Genomic DNA, 19,032 nt, shown 5'->3' with positions numbered 1-19,032 from the left:
TAATCAACAGATTAATTAAGATTTTTCTCTTTAAAGCAAGACTCCCCAGTCCCTACATGTAATCCACAGATAATAATCTCAGTTGAAGCCGTATTACAGTGACAACGTAGATAACCTTTTGGAAATAATTTAAAGAACAGAAACAACATTTAAGCTTAATGACTAAATTAATGATTCCTTTAAGGGGATGTTTAAGCTAGGAGCCTCACCTAGACTTACCTACCTAAGTCCTAAGAATTGGTTTCGAATTATTTCTGAATGAGTAACATCAATCCTCTATCGAAAGCTACAGAGAGCCCCTGACTGGCTGTGGGCAAGGAGAAGGAAATCTCCAGTAACAGACAGCATTATGTTGAATTTCTCATAAGTGCTCCTTGCTTTATGATTTTTCTCCAACAAAGTAATCCACGGGGTGAATAGGGAGTTCAGATCAACAGGAAACCGTTACTGACGTCAAAGAGGTCACAGTGGAAAAGCACCCTCATGAGGAAATCTGATTGCACCATGCCTGAGCTGGAAACAACTTAAATTTAACCACATTAATAATGATTACAAAGGCTACAAGGAAGAAACAAGGAGAGGGAATCTAATAGCTTCATTTTTTTTTTCTTTCTTTGACTTAACCATCTGTGTAGCCCCGAAGACAACAGCCACTAATCCAATCACTCAGCCACCCCTCTCTTGTCCCCAGGCAGGATACATCCTCTCTGAGCTCAGAGACTACTCTTTGGGAAGGTAAAATATGTCTCCGATTGAACAAGCCCTTAGGAACCTGCCTTTCAGAGCTGGAGGGACACACAGCTCTTTCCAAAGACCAAGTGCTTTCCCAGTAAACGAGATGCACTGGCCATCTCTTGTAATGAAACGTGACAAGGCTCACCGACGTCCATACCAGACTAGGCTACGGGAGGCGATCTAACTCTCCGTTCAACACATGATGAGGCATCCGAGCCAGATGATCCTTAAAGCATAAATAAGTAAGCAGTTAACATATGACTGAAGATAGAGCAATGGTGGGGCTTAAGTCCCCCCCGTTCCTGGCAGAGTCACCTCTGGTCCACACACATCTCATCTAGTCTCACTGGGCTGAGCTGCCTTTGTGCACTTCGTCTTGTTTTCTAGAAAGGATCTGAAGTCTTTGGAGGCAGAGCCCAGACCTAAATGATTTATCTCTAATACCACCAAGCTTAGTGCCTGGACCTGGGGAACTAACAGGACAGGAAGCCGTTTCTGTTTGCTAATACACTGTGAGCTAGAAGATTAGAAAAGCTGGCACAAACTGCCAAGATTAGTTCTATCCATCCATTTTGTGTGAGTCAAGGGCAAAAAAGTCAAGTACCTTACCCATAGCTGAAATAGTTTGTGGGATAGTTCAAGACAACAAGGTCTGCTCGACACGTCACTTCATTTCCCTTGATTTACAAAACTTTGGCTTTTCTGTTTTTACAAGGAATTGTGTGTGCAGAGTTCAGATGCAGTGACAAAGTAAATATAAGGAAAACTGAGGGAAAAATAAGTAAAATGAAAATAAATCGCCTATAATCCTGACACCCAGAGAAAGAAGGAGAAACAAAACTGTATGTGGCCCGTAGGTCCAAGGAACTGGAGATTTCAGGGCAAATAAGAAATTCTGGGGTGCCTGGGTGGCTCAGTGGGTTAGGCTGCTGCCTTCGGCTCAGGTCGTGATCCCAGGGTCCTGGGATCGAGTCCCGCATCGGGCTCTCTGCTTCAGCAGGAAGCCTGTTTCCCTCTCCCCCTCTGCCTGCCTCTCTGCCTACTTGTGATCTCTGTCAAATAAATAAATAAAATCTTTAAAAAAAAGAGAGAGATTTACATGGAAGTTTTTAACTAGAATTTACTTACCCTTATGTCCTACTTATACTTAGCACTCTTTAAAGAGAAAAAAGGAAAATGAAAAACCCATCCTTCTTTCTTCAGTTACATCACATAATATTGCCTGATGTTCTCTGTCACTAAACTATGATTTTTTTAACAGCTGCATACTATTCCTGGTGCCATTTCTATGGAGTCCTACAATCAGCTGGATTGTCGATTAAGTTAATGGAGCTAAGAGAATGTGGTATGAATAGTCTACTTACTATACCATGATAAAGATAATTTTTATTGGCAATGGACTCTTGCCAAATGAGCATGGTGTTTTAATTCTGAATTAAACATGCAAATCTAAATTCTGAAATTTGCAAATCTGCAAGGAAGATATCTTAGGTTATTATTCACTTTCTCAAAAAGGTCTGATCACTTAAAAATATGAGCAATAGGATTCCTCTAAATCATTATTTCACATGGTACAATTCTCTGTGTCAAGATTTCAATTTAAGCACCAAATAGAAGAATGTCTATTAAAGAAATTGATGGATTTACTTTGTACATGGCTATAGGAGAAAAAGTAAAAATGCCATTTATTTATTTAGATTATTTTTCGTGAAAGAAGTTCCTAAACTTTGCAACCTCTTCAAGAAGGCAAGATTTCATCTCTCCCTGTGATCTGCAGACAACTGAGACATGTCTGCCTCGCAAGAGGAGATTCTGGGTTATAGTTGTCTAAATAAACATTTTGCCCCGCTAAAGAAGTAGCAGATCTGGCCAAGAATATGGTCTGTCTGCCTTGTGAGGATTCCTGGGAATCTATTGGCCAAGAGTCTGTTCCTTCCTCTGCTCTGTGGTGTTGAAGCACCTGCTGAATTTCCATTTGGGGACTTCATTCCCCAGGCTATTTTGAGTTTGGATCTGCCAGCACAGCGACAATATGTTCTCCTCCGGCCCTTTAGCTTGAGAATGAGATGTGTTCAAGCCAATGACACCCTCCCTCGGAAATGGACCCCGGTCCGTTTCCAACCTTTCGGCACTGTGGGCCAAATACTGATCTCCACCATCCCCGGAGGAAGAAGGATGCAAAACTCACCCACAGGCAGGCTGACCAAAGTAAAAGAGACACAGTCTGATAAGATGAGGGCAAAGCAATTACAAATAGATTAAAAGGCTTAGCCAGGGAAGAGGATATTGTGTTAACCCTGTAGAGAAGCTTCCGCTGGCACTGGCGAGATGGAGTTCCAATGGGCCCTTTAAACCCCGAGGACCAGAGCAGAGACAGAGACAGAGACAGCGGCACCAACAAGCTCGTCCCAGACCCAACGGGTGAACAGGGCACTTGGTTCCTCTGCCCATAAAACCACTTCCTTCTGATTCTTCTGACTTTCTGTCCTCCTTTCCCACTAGATTTCCTTTCTCAGCTGTCCTCTCCTCTCCATCTACAAACACCTAATGAAATATTTTAAATTACACTTTCAACTATCTCCCGTCTGAACCATGATTATGAGCAACAAACATCTTCCCACCGGGTTTCCTGCTAAGTGAATTCATCATCTTCGGTTCCCCCAGGGTCCCTTCCTACCACTCTCCTACCCTAACGAGTCTTAATGCATTCCCCCTCCTTAGTGTTTCCTTGACTGCACTCCCGTGACCACTGCCTCCGAGCAGGCATGTCTGACAGGCCAGAGTTTCAAAGTCCCAACCAGGTTGGTGATCCCCTGCTTTCCTCCTTCTGTGATGGCCACCAGAGAGGGCCTCCTAAAATGTACAGCTTATTTGCTCTCTGGCTTAAAACCCTCGCCAGCTGCCTTCACCTCCATGACTGAGGCGAAGCTCCGAAGCAAAGGATGTCCGACCCATTAGGACTTTGTGTCTCCACTCCCCACACTTCCTCTCCTGTAATCCTGCTGCGTCACACATTCGAAGCCTCTGTGCCTTTGCACTGCTTGTACCTCTGTCTGGGAGGCCCATTGCCTTTCCTCCTCTTGCCGCCCCCGCCCCCAGGAGAGTAGAGCTCATACTCATCCTCCAAACACCGCTCAGGCAGCCCCTCCTGTCTCAGAGCCCTTTCAGCCTCTGCAAGGGCCAACAGATGAGCTTCTTCTATCACGTGGTTATGGGTATGGTATGTGTATTGAAGATGATCCCTGATTGCAAGCAACCAGAGGGTAGGTCCACACTTTGTTTTTCCATGGGTCTTAGGTCCCCGGAACAAGGTGTGCGTTAAGGAAGCTTTTATTGAACTGAATGAAACATGCACGCTAGATTTAATTTTAGCATTCGACAGAGGAACAGCCAATGTGTCTAGTGGCCGGGGTCTACCTGCCATATTTAGAGAGTACTCAGCCCAGATGACAGCACCTAAGGTCTCTTGTGACTTGAAGTGGAAATAGCGTACCCATGTATGGAAAACAAACTAAAGAGAACGGCAAGTGTGCTTCCCCCAAAGCATACTTGTATTGCTACCAGCACATTTTTCTAGGCTGGTTGAGAAATGTTTCTTACAGTTTTGATTAGCTCTGTTTGTAGAATCCAGTCACGTGCATCACACAGGGGATGGGAATCTGACTCACAGAGGCTGGCACCCCTCTCGGTTCTGGGTGGAGGCGATTTTCATAAAAAGTGACTGATTCCACACCTTGATGGCAGAACAGAGGCACAGTCATTGAATGTGGAAACAAGAGAAGCTGCGCTCTTTCAATCCCAGGCTCTTAAACATGACCCCTTATAGACACAGGCAAGCTGAGCTAATCTTTGGCTCCCCAGCCCCCCAGGCTCTGATACCTCTGTCTTATCTCAGGAGGATTTGCTGTTCAGAGCTGCTGGCCCAGTGCCAGCCCTGGCTCACGCCCAACAGACGCCCTGTGCTTCCCTGGCCTCCTCCCAGCCTGGGGCCAACCCTGAGCAATGTCACCCAGGCAGCCACTGAGAACAGGTACAAGCTCCCGAACAGGAACTTTGCTAGTCTACAAACTCATATACATCTTTATACACACACACACACACACACACACACAGAGTAATGCTTATAATTTTCTAAGCAAGACTGGACACACTTGGCTTTGGCCACCTGTAAAAAGTCAAGTGATCGTCTAGTCCACTTAACATCTTAGATCTAGGACAGACCACCTGCCATTCATACCACGCAGTGGTTTTCAACCAAACAGATCCTCCTCTGCCTGGGGGACATTTGGTAATGTCTGGAGACATTTCTGGTTGTTATGAGGAAAGAGGCGCTACCCCACAGGCCGTGTGTGGAGGCCAGGGGTGCCCCTGAGCTGACAGTGCATAGAACAGCCCCCCCGCCCCACTTAAAAAGGATTATCCTGCCCCAAGTGGTAAGAGTGGGTATATGATATTACATGATGCAAATAAGTGACTTTTTTTTTTACTGGAGAGGTTGAAAATTCACCAGGCATTCTCTTGTTCAAACTATCTGACCTGTTGTTAAAAACCAAAGTAGTGGGGATAAAGTTCTGAAACAGGTGAAAGGAACTTCTGCTTTCAGATCTGTTCTGAAGCCCAAGTACAAAGGGACAGATCGAGTTAAGGAGCAGTCCCTGAGCTCCACAGGCTTCCAGAAGAGAAACTTTGACTCATCTCTAGGTCAACGCTGTCCAATCTGCCCTGACCTTGCTGGTTATATCTAACATACCATGATCTGCTTTTCACCCACTCACTGGTCGACAGACCCTGATTTAGACGGTCTGGGCTTGCTGTGGACACGGGCTAGTCCCCACCTCACAAGCTGATCACAGTTCTGGGTTCCCTGAGAGTGAGGAGGTGACAGAAAGCATAAGGAAGCAGATGAGGGAGGTTCCCATAGTCCATGGCCCAGGAAGGGAACAATACTTATCTGGAAGAGGGGAGGAATTTTGCCGGAACAACTTTCCTCCTTTGTTTTGGTTGGGAATTATATATTACATCACTTTAAGGTTTAAAATCTCATACACCATGAGAGTGGAATTAAGAGATTCCGGGAAAAGTTCCAAGGCTCCCTTCATAACAGCTAAGCAATAAATCATTACCGGCCATCCTAAAGGCGTGGGCAGGAGTGAGCTGGAGACAGAGCAGGCTCTTTCACAGTACAAATGAAGTACAAGCTGGATGCCTTGCACAGAAAGGAAACAGGAACTCCCTGGGTGGCCCGAAGGGAAGACAAGGGGATGCCAAAGCCCTCCAGCAGGGAGGGGAGGGTCTGCTGGTGAGACCCGGCCAAGGTATCAGCTGACAGCAAAAGGCAGGAAGAGGAACCCTGCCCCAGAGCAGAGTCAGTCTTGATGGCACGGGGTTAAGTGGGGGAGCTGGTGTCTCAGCAGCCTCACACTGAGACTATCTGTGAAGAGACCAGTCCCTCCTTGAGTCCCAGTCCAGTCCCTCTTCCCCCTCAGAGGGATGAGAATGATAGGACCATGGCAGTGGAGAGCAAGGAAGCAGGCTGGGTGGTGCCCCCCCCCCCCCAGGGTGCCTCCATCCTTGGGCCCCCAAGCCTGTGAGAGCACAGGACCCAAGGCCAACCAGCGGCAGTGCTGACACCCCTCATCATCACCAGGTCACCAGGTCCTCAATTCAGGATGCCCATGTAAAAACAGGAGTGTGCTTCAAATGCAAATGTAGCTTGCAGACAAGAGCCCCGATTGAGATCCATCGATTGGGCTGTCGTAAGTCATGCTGTAATCAACATGGGGGCTTGGGTATTTTTCTGAATCTGTGTTTTCATTTCTTTGGGTAAATGCCCAACAGTGCACCTGGTGGATCACACGGGATTTCTGCTTGGAATGTTTTGGGAATCTTCCATACTGTTTTCACGGTGGCTGTGCCGATTTTCGTTCCCACCTTTGTGTCTCCACTCCCCACACTTCCTCTCCTGTAATCCTGCTGCGTCACACATGCGGCCCCTACCTTTGCAGTGGGCAGAGCGTACTGTATGGACTTGCTGAATCCCTCTGTCGTATGCCTGAGACTAATGAAGTGAGTGGCAGGCCAGCTAGACTCACAAAAGACAAGGCTCCTAGACTCTCTTCGAAGCACGTGGCTGCTCGGAGCCATCCCATGCAAATCCCAGAACTGTCTGGAACCAACCCACCAAGGGGAGATGCCAGCTGATGGAGCCTTGTACAGGGCTGGTTCAGGCCCACAGACTCTATGGGAGAACAGCAGCTCCACAAGGGTGTCTCTGCCTGGTCTGGTTCCCTGTTGCTCCCCCTGGGGCTTCTAGAAGAGCCTCAAACCTAGAAAGCACTTGGTGCCATGTGCTAAATGAATAAATACCACCTTACCTCGCCTGCCAGTGGCAACTCCATAGATGGCCAGGTGGACTGAGATCACAGCGACAGGTAAGGTTGATGGGTCGCAAGAGGCCCTGGGGACATAGTTCCTGGGCTGAGAAAAGATGGCCACAGCTGGGCTCTCACCAAGGAAGTACTGACAGAGCACGCAAGGGTTTCAAACCTAGAATATATTACCATCTGTGGTTCCCACCCAGAACAGTCAGGTTTTAACACTGCACAATTCTGTCCTCAGGGTGGGGTGAACCCCCTCCAGCCACTCACAGGTGTAGCTGGAGGCCCTGAATGTCCCTGTCAGTCCTGGCAGGAGGCAACCCACCTGCCCAGGGAAACACCTGCCGGCTGCCGCGTGGTGTTGGTTAAAGCTCAGATGCTGGCTGGTTAGCCTTGCAGGCATTCTGGTTACGTGCGTGAGGAGAGACTGGCACACAGGTCAGATTTCCCCCTGAGCTCAGTGCCCATTTTCAACTGCCTTTCCTTCTGTCGTCTAATGATGGTCTTGACTCCACACACTCTACTGTATCCTTCTATTCCATGTGTGTTAATCCTCTCTTCCCAGCCAGACAGGATTAAAGGGCCTGCTTCTCTTGCTAGCACTCAGAGAGATCGTGAACGGACAGACTGTTCACTGAACTATTTGGTGAAAGGCCCATCGCCTTCTCCTCCCTGGAGCCAACTCCAGCCCTGCAAGCCTCGTGCTCCACACAGGGCCCTGTTGAGGCCGAGGTGTCATATAGTCAGGCAGGCTCCCGGTCTCGTCAGTCAGGGAAAACCGGAAAAAAGCACTTACCACCACAAAGCTTCGACAGTCCTCGGGAAGCACTGGGCCAGTTCTGACTGGGGCAAGTCTTGGATACATCCAGAGAAATGACACACGATCCAGGCACCACCTTACCAAACACGGCGGCGGCAGGTCTCCACGATCCCCAGATCATCAATGTGGACAATGGCCAGTGACAAGGCCACTGACAACTGAACAAGCCCAAATTGAAAAGCATGGCAACTCTTTCAAACCCCTCAGTCACACCACACCTCCAGGCCGTCCTGCCCAAACAGGGAAAGCCAAACGGACAGCACGAACTCTGCCTTCTCCTATTCCTGTTCATTTACGTGACCCTGGGTAGCCACAGAAAGTTCTGTCCCCCAAGGGGACAGAAGCAAAGGTCCCCCATGACTGCTCTCCTCCCCTGGAAATCCAGAGCCTGGAGATGGTCTGTGTGCATTCTGTCCCCAGACGGAACACTGCTAATAAGTTGGGAACATGCCCAAATGGGAAACACCATGTTCTGGCTCATTTTCTATTTCGATCGAGCCATAGGCAAACCATAACCAATGACCCATAAGCAGACCGAATAGTATTTGTGGCAGGCATCGCTCAGGGAAAGGAGGAAACCTAGTTCTAAACAGTAAGAGGGAAATATCCTTAGGTGTTTCACAAAAGGCTGCAAAACTGGACGTGGTGAAAAGCCGCCTTTATTCCTGCTTAATGACACTACTCTCAGCACATGTTCAGGGAGAAGACATTTCTACGGGAGGTATTTTAGTAATGGCAAAGATTATGAAGCTGATGACCTGCTTAAGAATCCGTGGTCTGACTCTTGCTTGCTGTGTGATCTGGGACAAGATATCTAACCTCTCGTGACCTCTCAGTGTCCAGATCTCTAAATGAAGACAACAGTATTCTGTACCACCCTGATTGGTCATTGCACAGATGTTCCCGAAATGCCAGCATGCACAGCTGCATAGGCACCGATAACGCGGAGAAGCACCTACAACACATACTAAGGTCTCAACGAAGAGTGGGTGCCGTTCCTCTTCACCCATCGCTTCTTCCAAGCAGATACCCCTCAGGCTCTAAGAATCTACCAGCTTCCAAAGGCAAGAACAGAGCCTCTTCAGACCCTTGTCCTTTCTAGCTTTTTTGGATACACTTTGCCCTCTCCTCACTTAACCACCGTCACGGGGTCTCTCCCCTAGTCAGGAATGTCACGGTAACTCAGAGCACCACGGGTCACGCCCCTCCAGGGCCCAGTGTGCCTTCTCATCCTCTAAGCTGGTCTCTGGCAGCAGCTCGGTAGACAAACAGGCTGGCGACGGCGGCCAAGTACCCACTCAACACTCAGGAAAGGCAAAGAGAGCTGGAGGGACATGGAACAGGTCAGGGCTAGGCAGGACTGGCGGGGGGCTGTGGGGGGGTTGCACAGAGCTATGGGGGAGCTGTGCAGGGCTGCAGAGAGCTGGAGATTGCAGGGCGCTGCAGGGGGCTGGGGCACAGGGCTAAGGGGAGCTATGCAAGGCTGGCAGGGGGCTGGGGGACTAGTGGGCAGCAGGGGGCTAGGGGGCAGCGGGGGAGGCTACCCACCACCTGTGTGAAGCTAACTGCAGGGTCACTCTCTGAACCCCTAGGGCTGTGAGAGGAAAACAAAGATTCAGGCGGAGAAGCTTATATGGGTTAAAAAAAAAAAAAAAAAAAATCAAATGCAAGACCTTCCTAAAAACAAGGGGGCTATGAATTAAGCCAGAAGTAGAACTCAGAGTTCTGACACTGGAGGCGGCAGTGGAGTCGCCTGCCTGATAAAATTCTGAAAGATTCATTCCAGAGCCACAGGACTCGCTATCTCATCTGTCTGTCTCAGACACACTCGCAGGCGCGCACACACTCCTTTGCAAATATTTCTTTTAACAACAAGGGAGGAAACACGGAGAGAGTAATATCCCCACATTCTCACGTTGCCAGGTGATTTCCAGCACGTACTGTACGACTTCAATATACTGAAATCGCCGTGTAGCGGTCGTGTAAGTGGACGGCGTTTAGCACACCGATTACTGGACACCTTCACCCTGGGAAGTAGGTCTTCTGCTTTGTTGACCAACATTGGAGGAGTGGCTTCCTCTGGAAGGCTGTGTCCCTGCCAGAACTCGGGGTGCACTGCTTCGTGGACAAGCCTTGTAGGCTGATGCTCTGAGGACCAGTGACCACCCCCAGCAGCCACACAGACATCCTGAGGAAAGCCGGACAGGTAGAGGATAGAGCACTGGGCTTCTGTCCCTGTCAAGGAAGGGAGTGTGTGTTTGTGGTCCACCTGAATGCAGGAGATTTCAAATACAACCCCGAGGGAGCATTCCCAACAAGGGAGGCTCTGCACGGCTTGTCTCTCTGACCTGGGCCTGGGTCCTGCAGATGACCGGCAGCCCTTGGGCACCAGGCACGGAGTGTCTTAAAATGGAAATTTTTGCTTCAATAAACTGGGTCTCTGAACAAAGACGGAGGCGTCTGGCCAGTATTTACTTTGCCACTCCCCCTCCTGCTACTGCCCCGTCTTTGTTCTTCCGTCCCTCCAAACTCAGCTGAGGCTCCACGAGGAGAGCCAGAGGACAGCCCCCGGGGGGGCTGGAAGCTGGGAGCTGGGGGTGGGGGTGAGGGAGGCCTGGATTCCAGGCTGCAAATGCCAGCAGGCTCAGAGGCTGACTCCCGAGTCACTGATGAAGATGAAAAGGCTGTGAAGTGAATTTCACCTAGAAGAGCAGGGAAGGCAGGGTTCACTAGGCCTGCACCCGAACAGGGACCCTCCCTTCCTCCACCCTGGCTTAGCAATGGCTCACTCCTCCCCAGCCCCTCTGGTAAAGAAATAGAGTCTCAAGACCAAAATCAGCAAATAGAACAAAGAGAAAACATCCTTCGTGTCACTGCCTTTGAGCCATCCCTGGCAGTTTAGTTGGCATAATTTCCTTCCAGGCTTTTCTTGGAGGAGCTAGGTTTGTCAGTGCACCATCTTGGACAGAACCTGACAAGGATACATGCCACTAACCCTCATAATTCTGTCTTATTTCCTGGGCTCTAAACTTCCTGGTTCCACCATTTACTGTATCAGATTTTAAGCAAGTGACTTAACTCCTCTGTACTTTATCATTGGCAAAATGAAGATCATAATTGCACCTGTCCTATAAGGCTGTTGTAAGAAGTGGAACCAGCAAATAATACATGTTGGTTGCTTATGACAGTGTCCAACACTATATCATTTCGGCGCGTAGCATTCATTATTGCTTTACTGGCTGAAAATCTCCACCCAATAATATATTATTTAAGTCAGTTCCTACTGCTGAGGTTGTTCCCAACATTTTCCCATTATAAACAGTGCACCGAAAATTAAACATCTTTATGTATATACATACACATACATATAACATGTAACATTTTATTCTTTTGGCTAGTTTCAGAAATAAAATCAACAGATCTCAGAGTATGAACATTTTTATGTCTTGATCCAGATTATCCAACTATTCACAAACTGTAAAGATTTATAATGCTATCACAAATGTATGAGGTTGGTAATTTAATTACATATTTGCAAGTAACATGCACTATCATGAAAGAATTGGAGGCAGTAATTTATGAGCTCATAATCCTAAGAAGCAAGCTTGATAAATTATGTACTAATTTGAAATTTATTTTTTTGTTTTTGCCAAGCACAGGAGTGCCTCTAAGATTTCAACTTTGGGGATATTTACTATACCCCCCCCCCATGGGGTTTGTGCTGGCCCTGGGAAGCCCCAGGACGTTTTTCTTTGGTGTAAAGAAGGAGGCAGTCATCACAGCAGTGAGTCTTACTTCTGAATAGTGCTGCCCCTGTACAGAGCATTTCTGCATTCTCTTCTTTGGTCCTCACTACGATCCTGCTTTCATTTAAACTCTGAGAACTTTAAAGCTCAAAAGAATTTTAAGGTAGGCTCGGGCTACTCCAAGAAAAATAAAGCTGGAAGAACTCGGGTCTTCCATGTCCAAGGGCAATGTTGCTTCCACAGCAGCAGGATGGAGGGGAGACGAGGCAGAGAGGAGGTGCTGACACAGAGGACGAATCAGGAACAATATGCACTGATGGGTCAGGGCACAGAGCCGGCTCCAGGGTCAGCCTGCCCTGGAGATGAACCTTGTCCCCCCTACTCACAGTCCAAGTGACCCTCTGCAAGTTACCCATTCCCGGTCTCTGGGCCCCAGAGACACTCATTCCAGGGGCAGGACGTTAGAGGAATAACAGTTCTCCAAGGGTTTTTATAATGAGATGATACTTTGCAGATAGCTGGGTGTGACCCTAATACCTCACCTCCGCTGGCTTCTAAATGCTGAGCTTAACAGTTCAGCATAACTCACGGATTAGCGTCTCATTTTAGAGGCCACAGCCTGCCAAACTGAGTGGTTATAAAGTAATGGATCTGCCTGGGCTTCCTTGCAGTAGTTGGCATTTTCTGTTCCGTCTAGTTAGCTTTGCAACAGCAAATGGGGATTGTCCCTGGGGATTTCTGACAGATGGACAGATGCACAGCAAATGAATGCCTGTATATTATGGAGCCTGATACCTTGCAAGGGGGAGGGAAGTTATGAACTACAGCAAAATGAAAATTGTGTCTCTCTAGCCCAGCAGGAGAAAAAGTCACTTGATTCTTTAGGTTGATTCCCCTCTACTTTATCATCTAGACTAAAGACTTTGCTTTGGAGACATCTACTGCAAAACAGAAGCTGTAACTCCCAACGTCAGTTCCTAGCGCTGGTGGAGAAATAAAATCACCTTGCAGTAACGACCGCCACCTTGTGGTCACACATGAAACTACCGCTAGGGAAAAGACCCCTCCAGTGCTTAAGGCCCGCTGAACACTGAGGAAATTCCGTGGGCCACCAATAATTTGTTATATTGTATAATTTATACTTTTCTAGAAAATTCTGCACTGTTTATGCAATTTTCATTGGGCTCTCAATATGTTCCAGGTTTATTCTTGTTCTACTCTGCCATAACACAATCTGTGTTGAGACCTCAGTCCGTTTCATGGAAGCACGGGGATTTCCTTTCGCAATATGGAGTTGCATGAGACACTTCCTTATTTATTTGTTAGATATCTTGAAACAACAGCCACTGCACGACCAGACTAAATTCACTAATGGCCTATCAACTGTCTGATTCAAAGGCCAGTAAAAATCACCTAACTTAATGTCATAGAAAACTATCTACTCTTTGGCTCAGACCCTGGACAGATGATTTGAGGGTAACCGTGTCTGATTCATGGTATGAGCTGGAGGTTCAAGCTGGAAAATGTCGGCAGACAACTGGTAATCAACGAATGGTACCATCCTTCCTGACAAGAGTGTTTTCAATCCTGAGCTCTCACTCTATTCTCTTCTGAGGTAACAGCTGGATATGAGAGAGATGAGGACAGGGAAGGGCTTTTTGTAGGCAAAGCACAGAGCACAGGAAATCAAATTTCGAGGATTCTCTAGGAAGTAGGAGGAGGAGCACAAGGAAAGCTCCAGAGAAGCCCTGGACCTCAGAGGTGGGCAGCCCAGAATCAGACAAGGCAGCAGGGGCCGGCTGTGTGGGCTCCAGGGCCTTTGGAATGAACCACAAACCAGGAGGTGAGGAGGGTATGGCTCCCTGGAGTCCAGAGTACAGGGGAAGAAGGAAGCAGTCCAGGGGCAGCTGGCACCTGTGTAGCTGTTGGCTGATGCCCCAGCTCCTTCTAATATGCTCTGACGGCACGGGAGTGGGTGCCTCCAGTACACCCTCACCTCTCCCAGCGCCCAGCCTTCCCCAGCCCACCCCTTCTCCAGGCCACACGTGGTCCTTAACAGCACAGAGTTGAACACAGGTGACGCTCAAATATCTGTGAACGCTCAGCCTCGCTCAGAGGAATGCCAAGGAGAACGGTGAAGAAACCGTTTGTTTCTTCAAGAGGCCTCCCACAGCTGGGAGAGAAGAGTCTGGGCTTTGCAGGCAGACCACCTGGGGCCCAAACCTCTGTCTCTTAGAAGTTAAACATCTTTAGGCCTCAGTCTCCTTTTCCGGAAAATGAGAGCGGTGCTAACCTTACTTCACAGGGCCACTCAAAGGATTTAATGAGACAATGCTCACAGACACTTAGAACAGTGCCTGGTATATAGGTGACAAAATGTGAGCCATCTTTCACTGCTATGGAGAAGGAGGCTGATGGGACTCAGTCCCAATTTTCAATGTACACACCACTGGCCAAGTGATACCACTTCCAGTTCTGTGTCTTGTCTACTGTCTAATAGAACAGTATGTAAAGACAAAAATACAAGGGTACTCAATGCAACATTGATTGGAAGAAAAGACTAGGTACAACCTATAGGAAACAAGTTAAATAAATTGTGTCAGGGTCTTTTTAAACATTTAAAAATTTAAATTTAAAAATTTAAAAATGTGGCAGCTAGATATGTACAAATATGACACAATCTCCAAGATCTATTGTTACATTAAAAGACTAAGATATATTACATTAAAAGACAAAGTATGCTACCATTTGTGTTTAAATTTTAAAAAAATGCATAAATGTGTTGTGGGTGTATGCTTTCATGTGCAAAAAGCTCTTTGAAAGGCAACACGGGCAATTAGTAAAAATTGTTTCTTTCAGAGAAAGGATATGGGTATTTGGAGCGTGCTCCTATTACCCACTGCAGAAAGTCAGCTTTTTCTTTTCTTTTCTTTTCTTTTTTTTGGCTATTTCTAGTTTTAATTGCATTTTACAAAGAAAGTTAGCTTTTTTAATAGTTAAAAAATACAATCTGATATGTCATTTTTCTGCTTAAATCTCTTCCTTTTGCTCTTAGGTTTAAACTCTAAGGTTCTTAACAGAGCTTACGAGGCCCTTCCCAGCCGGGCCCAGGTCACCTCTCCAGCCGTTCTCTCCATGTTCCCGCCAAAGGCCCCACACTTGAAGTGCACTAAGCAGTGTTCACACCTCTCGCTCTCACTAACCAGTACACCTGTGCAGGTACCGCTCCCTAGACGGCGTGTTCACCTCCATTCTCTCTGTCTCATCATTCTAATTTGCCCTTCTGGTCCGAGCTCAGCTGTCGCCTTCCCTAGAAAGCCACTGGAGGATCCCTGGTACAGCAGGGATGTCCCTATTCTGCCCCCACCACACTTTCCATGGCCCAGACGGTAGCAGAGACAAGGAGTACGTCCCAGGTTCTCTTTCCCAAAATGCCTTTTGACTGGAAGAAGGTTCTGAAATATCTGCGGCAGACCTCTGGGGACCTTCTCGGGAGCCATCTTTCCTCTTTGTTGAGGGCAGAAGCCAACTTCTAAGCCCGATGCTAAAGAAAGAACAGAATGCCCTGCCCCAGGAGATGAGTCAAGGGTGGTGGGAGCCAGTCAGGATAAACCTACTTATCTTGCCTGGATACTTGCGCTTCCCACATCCTTTGCAGCTAAGGGTAAGTGGGTGACTCAAGTCTAGAAAGATTTCTTCTCTCTTTGATCAAAGGAGAGAGGCCCACAAGGCCCTTGGGCTTCTGTCCTTGTGCTTCCTCCTTAGGATGCCATCACACAAGGTGTGATGTTGAGGACTGTGGCAAATTACTAGAGACCCCATGGGGAAGAGATGCCCCATGTCACCGAACTACTAACCTAACCCTAACATTGTCACTGCCAGACTTCAAGGAAAAAGGGTTGTACTAATGAGCTAAACTCATCCTTTCCTTTTATCACATAAAGGGCTCAGTGGGGTATTCTGTAAACTGTGGCCAAAAGGATTCCTCATTGCACACCGTGATCAAGTAGACAGACTTGATCCCAGGATCAGTTCCCAGAAATCAAACGAAGGGTCCACGATGGAGGCAAGGGGCAATGTGTTGAGCCATGACAAATTAAGTTTCTCTCTCTGAACCTACCCTAATCTGAACTTTTGTGCCAAGGTCATAACTAGCTCAGCATTTAGGGGTAGAGCCAAGGTCAATGTCACCAGGATAAGCAGCACATGACATTTACTCTGTTCTTAGCTTTCCATAACCTTCACTCTGCTACACAAGACTTAGGTTCGAAGACCTTTTCAACCTTCAAGATGATCCTTCTCTAGGATACCATGACAGTAAGCAGTTAGTTCATGGATTTCAACTTTCTCCCAGGGGCCTTCAGAAGTTACTGGTACCTCCATTCAGCCCTACAATGAGAGTTCATCCCTCAAAAGTCTGATGCACTTCTTTATGAAATCTTTAACATCTTATTGTCTCATCGCTTTAAGAAAGGAGGCTACTGAGATGGTGAACGTGAGTCCTACTTACAGCGGTTTGAAAGCAGCAGAACAGCTGTGTGAGGAAGGGGTGATTGCGAGCCAAGGACAGGATCCTTTTTTCCGTCATTGTGCATTCCACGTCGTCATCCTGCAAGATCACATCCTTCTTCAGCACCTTCACGGCATAGAGGTCTCCTGTTTCTTTTATTCTTGCAAGCATCACCTATGGCAAAGCAGGAAAAGGGAGCACAGGTGTGAGAAGTCCTGAGATCCTTAGGATGTGGGAACACATGGGGCAGAATGGGCCCGGCAGCTGGCAAGTCTGAGCACGAATACATACACGCACACTCAAACAACATACGTGTAGCATGCTAACTTTAACCCAGATGTCTCAGAAGCCAAGACTCACCTTCCCGAAACTCCCCTTCCCCAACACGCGGATGAACTCAAAGTTGTCGATACCAAGTCGGCTGGAAGAATTAACCCCGATTCCATTTCCTTCTTTGGTGTTTTCCCTGCCCTGTCGTCTTAGAGTTGACCTGGAAACGAGCTTCTGCAAAGGAGAGTAGGAAAACAGGGAGTGAGAGGTCGCAGCATGGGCTCGAAGCATTTATGGGTGGAGAAGACCTTATCTGCTGCCTTAACTCTCAACACAACAGATGGGGAAATGTCCATTCAGCTTGACATGGGATCAAGTTCTGCCATTCAACACTACCTTAGTTCCAGCTCCTGGTCTGTGCTTACTGTATTTGGGAAAGAATCGTTTTAAAATATATCTGAGCCATCGAGAGTTTCAGTTTGAACTCAGATAGCAGTGTATAAAACAAACGCCTTAGTCTGGTCCCTCCAGTGGCTTGGTGGTTTTCCCCAGGATGGTCAGATTCAAGAGCGCCACCTGGTGTCCATGTCATTCAAAGAGCGGTTTTCATGTTTGCTCAAAGGATCTATACTAGGATGTGAATGAATGAAGCAATGTTCATTACACAGTATTTAAAATTATATAAGAGAAATAAAAATTAATATAAAAACTAGAATAGTGAACAAATGTATGAAGGATGAAATAAAAGACCTCTAATCAGTCCCCCCCAAAAGTAAAAAATAAAAGCAATTACACATACACACGTAACTATCTCTACACTTGATTAATTTTTTTAAATATAATAAAATTACCAAAAAAAAATAATAATAAAATTGCATCTTCTATTTTCTTATAATAACTTTCTGGAAATGCAATCTTTGGAACCAAAAATGTCAATCTTCAAGACTCCTGATACACAGTCAACTGGCCCTCTGGAAAGGCTGATGATCAGCACAACCAGAGCTCCTTCCAGTCCCACCAGACTGAACTGGAAATAGAGGTGGCCTCCCCCATGGATAACCCCGTCTCACTGGTCCAAGTCCAGCCACAGCGAAGGAGCTCCCTAAGGGCAAGATGACTTGCAGAGGTCCACCTTGGGACATACAAGACAAGCTACCTTGTCTTTGGATCTAGACAACAGATCTAAAGTCTAACACTCTGAAGCTTTGCCCTAGTTGGCTGAGAAATCCCAGCTTATCTGGAACAACTTCTAAATAAAGTTTTCAACAAACAACAACTGTGCAATTGCTCGAAGCTATAAGGCTTTGACTTACTCAACCCAATAAAACCGTGATTACGGATATAAAATGGATCATCTTTAAAAATCCCATTGTTTTAGTAGTTTCTCCCCCCAGATCTCCGATCATAAATATTTCAAAGATAAAAAAACTTTACTAGCCTGAGTCTCACTTCCTCCACTTAAATACTTCCTCTGCTTGGGCTAGAACACTCTAAGCCAGTATTTCTCAAAAAAAATTTTTAACCCATTCTTCTCTTTGGATAGACTTAAGAATTCTGTCTCATGTTGTGCTGTCCAATGACAGGTAATTTTGGCTTTTCCACTTTTAAATATAACATTAAGGATCCTTGGTTCAAGTGACAAATGACAAGTGGCATTCCCCATTCTACAACTTGTGCCACACGGCCTATCTTATTCCCATGACATTTTAGGAGCACTGGTGCAGGCTGAAATCCTTACTCTGTGCCATTTGGGAACAACCATCCCACACATTAGAAATCCCCCTCCTGGTGTTGGCAACCTGCCTGTCTGTCCGTGGTGTAGACATTACATTTTGCTGATGCTTCCCTGAAATAAAGGAATACAATTTCCGTTCAAGTCCCTAATCAACCAGTAATAAGGAAAATGGGGTGGTGAGTACAGACATTTTCTGAATAACCAAGAACTTGACAGTGATTGTGCTTCCCCTCCTAAGAACTCAAAGATATTTAACAGGGAAGTCTAGAATTTTCCTAAACCGAATATGAAGCTACAGCATTCACACACCACCACAGGGGCCACGGCTCTTTCCCAGCACTCCATAGTCCTCAGCCAGGAAGGCAGCAAGAGGACACAGGCCTGGGAAGTGGTCGAAGCTCTAAGGGTCAACAGCGAGTGGAGGTCACTCGGGGAGGCTGTGAGACAAAACATGCCCAAAGCAACGGACAACTCCACCCACTCCCTGGAGCCGAGAGGAAGGAACTCCTGTTTGTTGCTGAACTTGAGAGATAAATGCACAATCCACAAACAAAAGCTGCAGAACGGGTGAGACTCCAGAGCTGGAGAGAATCTCAGAGATGGAGCTCAACCCCTTTGGAGAGAAGGAAGCTGAGGCCTGTAGCTGCCAGTCAACTCTCTTGCCCGGGCCCCAGCAAAGAGGGTAACCCAAGGCCCTGGACTCAGAGCTTCACCACACCACACTGACAGGAAGCTAATTTTAAAAAAAATTAAAAAAAAAAATCCTCCTTCTACTTCCTGCTATATCTGCATGCTTGTGATTTCTTGTCACATCATTGTATAAAGAACCTTTTTTTGTG

The 19,032-nt window shown here is 46.9% G+C and overlaps 1 protein-coding gene across 1 annotated transcript in view; it reads right to left on the bottom strand.

The window, feature by feature from the left end:
* PRKCH (protein kinase C eta) overlaps positions 1 to 19,032 on the bottom strand; it is a 225,956-nt gene that overhangs the window by 78,043 nt on the left and 128,881 nt on the right. Inside the window, exons 8-9 of the mRNA XM_032344412.1 lie at positions 16,549 to 16,692; positions 16,189 to 16,362 (exon numbers count right to left, since the gene is read on the bottom strand). Coding sequence (XP_032200303.1) covers positions 16,189 to 16,362; positions 16,549 to 16,692 — 318 coding nt within the window. The remainder of the gene's footprint in view (positions 1 to 16,188; positions 16,363 to 16,548; positions 16,693 to 19,032) is intronic.

The sequence above is a fragment of the Mustela erminea genome, chromosome 5, assembly GCF_009829155.1.
Source record: "Mustela erminea isolate mMusErm1 chromosome 5, mMusErm1.Pri, whole genome shotgun sequence".
Lineage (NCBI taxonomy): Eukaryota > Metazoa > Chordata > Mammalia > Carnivora > Mustelidae > Mustela > Mustela erminea.
The sequence above is the reverse complement of the archived record's forward strand: the minus strand, read 5'-3'. Positions and strand labels throughout refer to the sequence as shown.